At 37.5% G+C, this 12,671-nt stretch overlaps 1 protein-coding gene across 4 annotated transcripts in view; it reads left to right on the top strand.

The window, feature by feature from the left end:
• The window catches only part of ampd2b (adenosine monophosphate deaminase 2b), a 43,182-nt gene that overhangs the window by 1,333 nt on the left and 29,178 nt on the right, over window positions 1–12,671 (top strand). Inside the window, exons 1-2 of one of the 4 annotated variants that reach the window (XM_028454094.1) lie at window positions 156–267; window positions 2,250–2,366. In XM_028454094.1, coding sequence (XP_028309895.1) covers window positions 2,258–2,366 — 109 coding nt within the window. In that variant the 5' untranslated portion in view covers window positions 156–267; window positions 2,250–2,257. Of the gene's footprint in view, window positions 1–155; window positions 268–1,975; window positions 2,367–12,671 lie in introns of those variants that run through there. The other 3 variants (XM_028454096.1, XM_028454095.1, XM_028454097.1) reach the window with 3 other exon arrangements.

The following is a 12,671-nucleotide window of genomic DNA, read 5'->3' as shown; positions in this document are numbered from 1 at the left end:
TGCACACACGGAGCAGTGATAAAATATTTTAAGGACACAGGATTACACTAGTGAAAGAGCCCATGATAGCATGCTCCGATAGGTGGCGATATCCTCTCAAGTTATGGTTGCAACCCGTCAGAAAACTTAAAGAAGAAGTGTCAGCTGCACTACTTGTCATTGCCAGAGGAGGGCGCTAACTGCACAGAACTGCTGTGTCATGACTGGGATTCAGAGTGGAAATCAATGATTGTTTTTGTCGAAGATGGTTTTTTCCTCCTTTTCAAAGTGAGATCATTTATACACAGTGATGACTGTTTTTATGTTTATGTTCCCATCTTTCTACAAGTGTGTCTAACCTGATACCTTTATGGCAGCAAGTTTCATCGTCATAATCTTATATTTTTACTGCATCTTCAGGCTTTTCAGGAACCTTATAAAGTTAGAGTTTTTTTTTTTTTACAATTTGTTTCTGGTGTAATATGCGCTATAGGTCATTATATATATATATATATATTTGTTTGCATGTGGGAACGTAATTTAGCGTAGCATATGAGTTGAAAAGGATACCTTGTTAGCTGCTGTTAGCTACATTAATTGTAAAACTAAAGCTGTTACAACAACTTAACATGAGGTTTTAACTACCGTACTTATTGTTCACTGTAACTTATTATGCTTTTAGATAATATGCTAATGCAAATTGAACAATCAAACCTTGGTATTAGGGTTGGTATGATACACAGAGTTCACAATACGATGATAATAATAATAGGCTCGCAATTTCATAAAATGCAGTTGGTACAATAACCATGATTTTTTTATTTTTTTTTTTTTTTTTACTTTAACTCGATAGAAATATAAAAAAATAAAAACAAATGGCAACAGCCCCTACCACCACCATTATACCAATCCTACCCTTGACGATACCTCTTGTGACTTTTTAATAATGCAATATCTTGTCCCATGAGTCTCTAAAATGTGCATTAAAAAAATTAATAAATTAAAAAAACTGATTCAACATAAAAACGTCAAATTAAACACATTACTGTTCAACTGTGTATAAGCATTTTTCTGAAATATGTTTGTATTAATTTATTTATTTTTTTTACTGACATCACTTTAATACCAGTTTTACGAGTCTACTCTATATTAACTAAACATATAAAAAAAATATTATAACTTATGATAATTATAATACCACATAAATGCCTGGATTATATATAGTTGATCCTGCGTGCACTTTGCAATCTACTTTTTCATGTGTGTATCCTGTGAGTTTTATTTTGTTCAAGTTTACTGACAACTCCAGAAAAATAGTGCATATTTTTTGTGTTTTGATGATGATGTTTATATCTGTGAATTTTTTATTTATTTATTTTTTACACAGATAGACATTCATTTCAACATGCAAACACAAAGACTAGCGGAGGACCACCTGTGAGCAAACGTATGACCTTTAAGCTGTGAGAGGGAGTTACTACACTTGATGAAAAGCAAGCAGGGGTTTATTATGTAATAACGAAGATTAAATGTGTTTATATAAATAATTTTCATCCGGTTTCTTTCTGTTTTTTAATTATCAGAAGTAATTAAATAGATTTGTATTTGTTGTTAGTTTTAGCTGTTCATGCGTATCACTCCACTGTCACATACGTTACTTATTTTTTATGAATAAAGGTTAAAATGATCAGTTGAGAAATGTGTTCAAATCAATTCAACTTTATTTATATTCCACATATTACAGCAATAGTGATCTTGCGTTGTGAATTTCTATAACTGTAGCATCTGAGTAAGCTGACATTAGCTCACATTGCACAACCTACCTTTTTCTGGAGTTGTTTTTGTACTCTTTCAGTTTTATTGTAAGTACAACTTCGCTCCACACGCTGATATGCCCACACATAGATTTGTGGTCGTCATGGCAACAGCAGTGCTGCACTGTCTGTGTGTCTGCTACATTTTGGCATGTGTGTGTGTGTGCAGGTGGGGGGAGCCTCTCCCCTCCAATCTCCACCAGTGCTGCGGCTTATAGGCAGGGGTGTATTTGTGAGGGGGCGTGGCCTGTTTCACTGCAGAGGGATGCTCCTCAGCATCATGCTGGACCAACCAGGCTGGAAATCCCTGGTGCACAGTCTTGTCATCTCTCCTCTTCTGTCTGATTATCGGTTTCCTCTTCTTCTTCTTCTTCTTCTTCTTCTTCTTCTTCTTCAACACTCCATTCGCTGCAGCTCTTACTCACTCAGTGCTCTTTTTTCCCCATTTGAGTAAAGCTGGGAAAATGTCCTCCAATCTGACCTCTGGGACCATGGCTGGGACCACCGGGGCCAAAAGCAAGCCCCTGTCCCCCTTCAGGAAGCGTGGCAGTCTGCAGTACACCACTGGCACAGGTAAGTGAAGGAGGGCTGATTTAAAGATGCGGGTGCAGTCGTATCATGTAAATCCACCTGGGGATGTGTTTATTAATGAGTTGTAATATCATTGGATCTCAAATATATAATTTTTTTATGAGGGGCTTCAGAGAGTTAGGACACATTATATTTAATTGTAGTTTCATTATGCAAACCTGTTGAATGAATATGTGAAGCAGATTATTTTAATTAGATTACAACCATGATTTTCTTTGACATTTACTTTGGATATACTTACTCTGGGTATGACGTTTCAATTCAATAGGAACATAAAAAATAAATGCAAACCAACCATAATAGACCCACCCCCCACCGCAATACCAATTGCACCCTTGACGATGAATCTTTCAACGTTTTAATATTGCGATATGTTGTCGCACGAGTCTCCTACATTTGCATTCAAAACCAACCAATTTCAACAATCTTAAATTTAAAAAAAAAAACTGAATTAAATGATTAAATAAACACATTAGTATCCAACTGTGTATGAGTATTTTTATGAAAGTGTTTCTGAAATTAAGTTTAACACCTGTTTTATGATTCGAAGTGACTAGCCTTACGTACAAAATGCCTAAACAAGCGATAAACACATGAAATTCAAATCCACTTCAAAAGGTTATAGGGTTAGGGTTAGTTAGTCCATAACATAGTTTAGGAATTTATGTATTAATAGCAAACAGAAGTACATGTACATAGCTTCTTCATCACATGACCTAAACTGGCCATTGAGGGGCACAATAATGGATAGAATGCCAGTATATTGATACAAGCTTACGTGTGGATAGCCACTGCCTTCATGATTCTACTCTATGATCACAAAATATATATAAAAATTATATAATAACTCACAATAATTATAATACCACATAAATGGTATGGTAAAGTTTTGCTATTAATTTCACAGCAAGGAGCACAAGGAAAGTTGATTTATAATGTTAGCAGTAACTGCATTAGCATGTAGCTTTGCTGTGAGATACAACATATTCGTTCCTGTTACAAGCTGAAGATTGTCTGCATTGTGACACCGTGTCAAAACAGTTTAAAGATGGAGCAAAAAAAAACTTGAAGGGTAAGCCGACATCTTTGTCGCACATCGGCTGTTCTCTGGAGGACGGGGAGCGAGTCGTTCGAACGATGCTTGTGATGTTAGTTTCTGTGCTTCATGGCACTTTGTTAGTACCTCAGGACTTGATCCCCCTGTGAATGAGAGGATTAGCCTCCTCTCAGATGTTTGCACGCATCAGTCCGCCTTTCATCCTCACTACAAAGAAGAACGCAGAGTGACCAAACGTTGAAACACCAGCTGTTTCTGACGACGAAACACTGACTATGAAATTATAAATATGTTTACAGCCCCAGTGTGCATGAATGATTAATTACAGGAAAGGAACACTTGCTTTCATGCCCCTTTATTAGTTGGCATTGAAACATACGCGAGGGATTAGAAATAATTTGTGTGTTTGAAATGAGGTCTAACACTAACCTCCCAGACGATGAACATAACAGCTGAAGGTCTTGTGCTTTTTTTTCAGCCCTTCAATCAGGATGTGTGCAGTAATTATCCTCATTTACTGCTCTGCTCAGACAGGGGAGCAACACAAATTGCCCTCCTGCTGTGAGAAATCTTTGACAGAAGGCAGTGATTGCTGTGAACCGATTTCATCTTTGAAAGAAAGCACAGGCTCAGAAAGGCTGTGCTCATGCGATTATGAACACAACGTTTGTATATTAAGTTTTTGAAGCATCCAGGGATCTATCTGAGTAAGCAAAGCTGACATTTAAGTGACTCATCATTTGTTTTTCAAAAGGGCATTTGTCTAGTACAGAGCAGAATGTGTTGTACTGTTAGTTAAAAAAATAATAGATACAGTAGTAGAAACAAGTAGGGCTGGGCGATATGGTCTCAAACTCATATCTCAATATATTTTTTTCTCAAAATGGCGATATACAATATAAATCTCAATATTTTTTAATTCATTGAAAGTCTTACCAGAAAGACAATTCAGGGTTAAATTTGTTATTTCAAAAGGCACATTTGTTAAAAATCAGCTGCACAATATGTGGTACTTTTGGCTTTTTCTCCAATAGGGGACAGCATGTGTGAGTGAGTTTTGAAGTGTGGCTTGTTTAGAGGATGGTCGGGTGTTAGGACGCCTTCAGTAATCCATCTAACTGTGCTTTTCATGCGATTCCGAGAAGTATCAAAAGCAGCGACTCCTGAAATGAGTAGTTTAATACAAAAAAAAGCTATAATAATGATGCAATCAAACAAAGTGCAGTGACTCGGTGTCCCACGCATTTTTCTTAGTGCCCGTTTAACTTTGCTGTGCCTGAAAAGCCCCGCCCGTTTTTTTGTGTAGCGCAGCGGTGCTCCGTAAGAACGTGATCAGCTTTGATCATCTTGCCTAGCTAACTAAGAAATAACTCAGTCTGTGTTGTCCTTTAGTTCTTTTTATTCCAGCCTTTTATTCGTGCCTTGTAGGTACACATTCACAGTCAGCAATATACCTCAAGTACAACCCTTTCAGTGGGAGTTTCTTTTTTACAAAAATAAAAGTCAGTTGGAGCAACGTTCTTAGAATGTTGCATTCGAACAACATCTAATCAGAGCTAGAGAAGATCACATGGGACAAGTTGTTCTGTTGTTGTGGACGAGACCATCGATGCCAGGGATTGTAGAGTCTGAAATATCGTAGTTTGATGATAACTTATGATACTGTCAAATATTCTGACCCCTAGTGGTGAAATAACCAATGCTTCCTTGTGTCTATTTAGCTTTGTTTAGTCATTACGGTCTGGAATGATGTCATCAGGATAATTTAAATTAGGTTAATTTAAAGTAAGTTGATAAACCTGATCAGATTCAGTAAATCATTGATCCCTGAGAGGAAATCAGGTGACATTAATGCTATTCTCATACATCTTTATATGACATATAAATAATTAAAAAGGAGCAGTCAGAACAATCCATATCACTACAACATATATCTACTTTTTAATTGCATGTTACTTTATTTTTTACATACATTTTTGTTTAATTATGGGGTTGTTTTTTTTAATTTATTAGTATTTATTTTTGCTTCCTCACAGGAGTTAAAAGCTAATATTTTCTTTTTTATAAAAAAGATAAATATTTCTTAAAAAAAACGAATTAAAAAAATTAAAGTGGAAAACACGGAATTTGGGAAAATATTAAACTGATTTTATAGAGTTTACATTATTAGCCTATATACTGTGACTAAACAGACTTGTACCAAAAGGACAATAATTAATTTGTTGTGGGTTTATCCACTTTAAGGCACTTTAGTTTTGTTTTGTTTGAAGGCCAAATATTAATGAATGTTGTGCTTTTTTTTTTTGAAAAGCAAAGGCTACTGGATTATTTAAAAAAAATGTCAGAATATTCAATAAACATTTACTTTCTTTAAAAAACATGTCTAAAAATGTATTCTAGGCTATTTATGCTCTATTAAAAAATACTGAACAACTTAACAACCGCATTCGGTCATGCGTTTATATTTTATTCAGTTTCGGCCACAAATTTTCATTTTGGTGCATCCCTAATATATATTGATAATCCGTGTACCCTTCATTCTTTAGTAATTCCAGTTTAAAACCAAATCAAAATAACAAATAAACAGTGTGATTATTTTGTTTTACTGACTTAAAACCTAAACAGAATTACAGAAAAATTAAAAACCAGATAAGCATAGTTTTTCTGTTTTAAAATTAAATCCAGCTCTGTTTGTGTGTTATTTGGGTATTTAAGGAAACTATAGGACAAGAGCTTGATGTTTTAAGCCCACCACACAGAGGGGACCCACAGACGGGGGCGGACTTTTACTCCCGTGCAAAAAAAGGAGTAACGCATAAGTCACATTACAGATGAACTGGTGAATAGAAACTTTATTAATGCATAAATAGAATTAAAAAAAAATTGGATTTTATGAAAAGCATGCACATGACGTGATTAAAGGAACCAGAGGTGGTGTAATGAATCTACTGGTGCTCCTCGTTGCTTGTGATTGATTTCCGTGTGTGTTGAAGGCTGCTGTTAGTGGCTAGAGCTATTAAAACGTGCAAAATAAATATTTTTACTGCCCTAAAGAAAGCTGTGTAATTGTTTTTTGTAATTTTCTATATTACCAAAATAGAAAACTCGATATATCTTGAATCCCGATATATTGCCCAGCTCTAGAAACAAGCTGCTGGTAGAAAGTCATGATTGGAGCGATTGCTGCATCAAGATAAGGTCCTCCAGCACTTCAGCTTCACTTTTTTTATTAATGACGCTTTGCAATGTGCAGCAGCTTCATCTTCATCAATAGGCCGAAAGAGTTAGCTCTTCATTAGCACTGGAGAGTGTGAACAATGTGGAGGGAGGCAGCAGCATCTCATGGGCTCCACATGACTTCTTATCAGTGTCAAGAATCCGTCTCCGCCCTCAGACACACTGTCCAATGTCGTCAGTGCTTCACTTCAGCGAGTGTGTGAGGGGTCTGTGATGTTGCAGGGATTGCGGAGTGAGGCTCAGCAGAGTAGAAGTGGGTGAATCACACACTGTGGCTGTGAAAAAGTAGCTCTGAGATGCGACGCCCACTCTGCAGTTAGCCTGTTGTGTTCTGCGCCTCGTGCTGGTTTGTTAATGCACTTGAAACTCAACAGATGACAATAGCGTCATGTAGCTCAGTGTTTCTCAAATGGGGTACGCAATGGCACTACTGGGGGTACTTGAGAGGGACAGAGATGGGATAATTAACAAATGAAAGCAGTAAAAATATGGGGTTTTAGAATGTTTATCTTTAGTTAAAAATGATAATACTAAATATTACGAGCAACTCACCAAACGACAACAAAAACAAACAAAATAAGAGAAAAATATACTGAACAATAAAAAGAACAAACAACAAAAACTGAGAGAGAATAATTTCAATAATACCAACAACACACGAAAATATCCTGAAAAAAAAAAACAAACGACAACAAGATACACAAAATGAACCCAAAAACACAAAAAATGATGGAAATGATCTTGATTAGAACCTGAACTGAAAATACAAGGATCAGTGTTGGTCCTACATCAGGAGGGAGATGACTGAAATGAAAGAAACTTTAGAATTAAATCTATTCCTTTCAAATGTGTGTCATCACTTTTTCATTCCATCGTTATGCTCTAGTTGTTTCATAGTATTCTGAGCAAAATGTTGTTGTCAGGCAAAGGGGGTACTTCAAAAGTAAGAAAAATGGGATATTTGAGCCAAAAAAGTTTGAGAACCACCGATGTAGCTAACTGGTGGCATACAGGATCATTTCTCTTTGTGTGCAAAAAAACCCCCCCAAAAACACTTGGTCAAATGAACTAAGATAGTAAGGGAATGCAGTACAGATAGATTACCATAGAATAAATTAGCATTACAGCATCTACTCACACATGGGGAAGTTCATGAGTTTTGTCATGAAGCATTGGCTCTATGTAAAGTTATTACTATTTTTATTGTATTCATTGCCCCAGAATGAAAGATAATCACCCTGTTTTTTTTGCTTTCTGTTAGTTTTTTTTACATTTATTTTCTGTCAACCTTTGTTTCTTAATATGTTAAATAAGGTGACCATACATCTGGTTTTACCTGGACATGTCTTCTTTTCACGTCTTGTTCGGGCTGTCTGGGGATATTTTACAAATTCAATTCAATTAAACTTTATTTATATAGCGCAAATTACAACAAAGCTCATAATAAAAATAGCGTCCATAGTAAGAAAGAAAGAACCCAACAAGAACAAGCATTTAGAGACAGTGGGAAGAAAAAACTCCCTCTTTTAATATGAAGAAATCTCTAGAGGAACCAGGTTCAGAAGATGCAGCCATCCGCTTTGACTGGTTGGGGTTAGTGAACAGAAGGGCAAACAGGATAGGATAGAACGAGTCCATCCGAGTGTCCCAGACGAGTTGAACCAAGAACCAATGATCAGTCCATCCGAGTGTTCCAGACAAGTTGAGCCGTGAACCAATGATCAGTCCATCCAAGTGTTCTAGACAAGTTGAGCCATGAACCATTGATCAAGAACCACCAGCTCCTGCATCAAGACACCTGAAACAGAAAAGAGAGCCCTCGGAGGGCGAGGAGAAGGCACAGACTGCAGAAAAACATGGTACACAATGATACACTCGTTCCTAGTGGTTAGGTTAACATTAAACGTCTTGCGGCATACTCCATGCTCGGAAATGCTACCACTACAGATGAGATTTCGTCTTGGACTGGCTGTACGTAATGAAATCTGAGGTGGACATCAGTGTAAATGGTGTGAAGCAGTGTGAACAGTGTGATGGGTTATGCAATGAGGAACAGAAGTGGGGGAGTTGTCTACGACCCGGCTGTGTCTGGGCATCATCCCACTGCAGCCCATTAGAGCTATGTCTAGATGGTGGATCGTGTTTGAATATAAAGTTGGTGTTCTGCTATATAATCTTAGTTTCCTGAGTTCCTATTTTTAGGTTTAGAGCATTGTTCCTAGTGGTTAGGTTAACACTATTATATAGTATACGCTTAAGCAAATAAGTAGGTTTTGAGTTTAGCCTTAAAGGTAGAGAGAGTAGCAGCCTCATGTATTAAGACTGGGAGCTGGTTCCAAAGTCGAGGAGCCTGGTAGCACAACGCTCTGCCTCCTGTTCTACTTCTAGACACTTTAGGAACTTCCAGAAGACCAGCAAACTAAGAGCGGATGCTCTGCCGGGAAGATAGGGCCCTAACAGGTCTCGAAGATACACAGGGGCTTGATCATGTAGAGCTTTGTAAGCTAACACTTTTCTAGATTTTACAGGAAGCCAATACTGGAGAAATTAAATGGAAATTAAACTTATTTATTTATTATATTGAATTTGGCAGTTTCATGCTAGATTCAAGAAAACCTTGACTTTTGTGTCCTCTGTTTTGGAAATCAAAATATGGTCACCCTAGCCTTTTTTTATTCTTACAACTTTTTTCAGGAAATTTACTTTGATCTTCTGACATGTTTCGACTGTCAAGTGCCAGTCTTCCTCAGAGGCGTCTGCTGATCGTTTTTTGATGTGTCCTTATTTCTGGGCGTGGCCAACTTGATGGTTCTTTCAGGCTGGCCATGCCCCCTGTTACCTGATGGTCTCTGGAGAAGGGAGCTTTGTTTCTTACCATTTCTTATCAATTAAAATAGACAATTAGCAATAATTATACACTATTACACCACACTTTATCATCTAAACTCTTACAGTAATACAAGCTGGTGTGGGACCTCTGCACACATTGTACTTCGCCCACATTCTCTTCAAACCCATTCGGCTTGCGTCATGCCTAGTCATCCGTGTGTTCCCATCCTTTGTCACTAGTCATTAGTCAGGAACAAATGCAGTAATGACTGGAAGCAGAGCTCAGAGACACTAACCACTGCAACCTAATCTGGAGGCTGAAACGTTGACCCACCCCCAGCACTCCTTCAGCTGATAACCACTCACTCACTCACTCACTGCTTGGGTGTATCAGCAACTGCGTCTATAGATAATCTGTGTAGATCTATGTGTGTCTCTGTCAGCCCCATGAGCAAACATCTGGTCTGCTGGAGATCTGGTGGACTTGTGTCCTGAGGGTGGGACTTGGCTTTGTTATAGTGAATCACGTATTTAATGGTACAGCAGGGCGACCTGATGTCAGCTCACGGTTCAGAGGAGTGACATTCCTGATTATAAGGTACAGTTCGTGGATGTTTTGTCTATAGTACTTAGGTGATACATACTGGTACATTAACTATGATTCATATCTTTTTTGAATGTGGTTTTCTGTTTTTGTGCAAGCATAGGTTATAGTACTCAAGGACCCTTTACATGCATCTTAAATTGGAGAAGTATTTGTATATTGTCTTTCACTCTGAGTGTGCGTTGGGTTACCTTGTGCCTCTGGATGTTAATGAGGACACTGATGATCAATCTATCTCAACATGATGAGCTCTTCTGCTCCATGTGTGATGCCCCGATTAGCCATCAGATGGAGCCTGTAGTGAATAAATGCGACCACAATGATTAATCCAAGCAGTAGTTAGATTACTGTAAACCAGGAGTGTCAAACTCATTTTAGTTCATGGGCCACATTCCACCCAGTTTAGTCTCAAGTGGGCTGGATCAGAATAATACTCACATTTTACCATTACTCTGCTCCATTTTTTTAGCACTTCCATATGCTTGCCTAATACTGTAGCTATTTCTTAATATGTTATGCTTGCAGTTACAGATGTAGTAATTTGCCCAATGACTTACACATACATGTCAAATCTGGCTCTGTGGTGCAGTTTTGGGCCCATCACAGCATGTGATCTGGCCTTCGGGGGATTAAAGGCTACTGGGGAAACAATATTTGATTAGTCAGACCCTAATAGTTTATTCTCGCTGTTTGTGACTTAATGCTTTCCTTTTGATCAGATTCTCTTTGGTCTGTAAGTAGTCTTTTAGAAGTTGCTGTTAATAAATTAGGGCACAGTTGTACTAAAATTTGATTATTCTGATTCAGCCCACTTATAATCAAACTAAATGATAATAAACTTTTAGGGGCAAATTCCTCATCCAAAGGAGCATATTATTTTTTCTTATTAATGTGAAATATGTCGACTTATTGTTTATTACAGAAGATAACAATCATAGTTCATACAGTTTTCTATCCCTAATCCTTTTTTCCATTAATTTATATTATGTTTTGATCTATACACACTTATTCAAAGGAACAGTGACATGATGGTGTCTAGATAATTCTCAAACCTCATACCTGGGTTACAAGGAAAACTCAGAGACAGAGAATATTTGGCACATACACCTACAGTCAGTCAAGTATCATTCAGGAAATTCTGACATTTAGAGAAACGTATTACTAACAGGATCAATGAACTGCACTAGATCACAGATAAAGGAACAACTCAGATACCATTCTTCGTTCAAGGGTATGAGATCAATTATAGCTTTCAACTAAGAAGAAGGACACAACCTGAGTCTCGCCCTCGACAAGATACTCAAAGCAAACAGAAATTAAACAGAAGTTGATTAGTTTTCGTCAGAGTGCGCTTAGTGGCCGTCGTCCCAGCAGATAATGCAGCAGCACTCTCTCACTGTACAACTGCACCATATGCAGAGAAGGTAATTGGGTAATCAGGAAGATCTGTGAGGAAATGGGACAAATTACCCACTCTCTCACACAAACATACGTACAATACAAGGTGTGAAGATGCAGACCAGAATCCATGAACTTTAGACCAAAGTGAAAGCACATTTCAAAGTGAGTTGCAGATTACATTTTTACTTGCAGGGTGTCACAACCGATCGCTTCGTTGTATCAGTCACCTCCAAGATTTTTAATGTGAAGCAAAAAGCAATCTACACCCTGGTGAATATAGTAATAACTGCTCCTCGGGAAGGAACAGTCAGTGCCATCATATCCTTCATGTGCTGGTAGCATTTTTCCCTCTATTTTTCCCCTCTGAATCAGTAGAATATGCACTATTTCTGTCTGGCCGTCCATGTGTAAATAATGTGGCTGACCGCAGACTTTTGCTGCTCTAATGCGAAACATATGAGCTAAAAACGACCTCCAATACATCCTTGTGTTGGAGGTCATAATAGATTCAAACAAATTAAAGAAAATGTGAAGTAAGCAAAACAAAAAATGCAAATAAAGATGAATCAATTCCTCTAATTGTACAAATGCTGTATTATAGTACTTATAAGTGCAGCATTTGATTGCCACTGCAGATACACACATGCCTTACAGCTGAGCAAAGACACCTTAATCCACATCTACATGGGTGTGTTTAAAGTGCTTTTTATTCCGTACTCAACTTCTAAATCGCCTCTTATTTCTACTTGTAAACGTCACATATCAATAGTCCTTCAGTTGAGCTATCTTTGTTATTTAGGATGAGTTTTACTTTAAGTTCTTTAACTCCATTTCTCTTTTTATATTTGTCAAGACCTCTGGGCTGTAGTCTTTGTTGTATAATGGTGCTGAACATTATTGATGGAGAGGTGCACATGATATAAGAGGATCCTGATCACCATTTGACTAAACTCTATAGAGTACAGTGGTGATTTAGAGCAATGGTTCCCAACCTTTCTTGTCTTGTGTACCCCTTGAGCCTTTTTGTCATACCATGAGTACCCCCTCACTCATACGTGTTCACGATTCTCCAAAAGTAGAACATAACAGAACTGAATATTTAACGCATGTCTAACCCTTATTTCATCTTTTTAAAATGAACAATTCATATTTAGGCATT

Source organism: Gouania willdenowi, chromosome 7 (genome assembly GCF_900634775.1).
Source record: "Gouania willdenowi chromosome 7, fGouWil2.1, whole genome shotgun sequence".
Classification (NCBI taxonomy): domain Eukaryota; kingdom Metazoa; phylum Chordata; class Actinopteri; order Blenniiformes; family Gobiesocidae; genus Gouania; species Gouania willdenowi.
The sequence above is the reverse complement of the archived record's forward strand: the minus strand, read 5'-3'. Positions and strand labels throughout refer to the sequence as shown.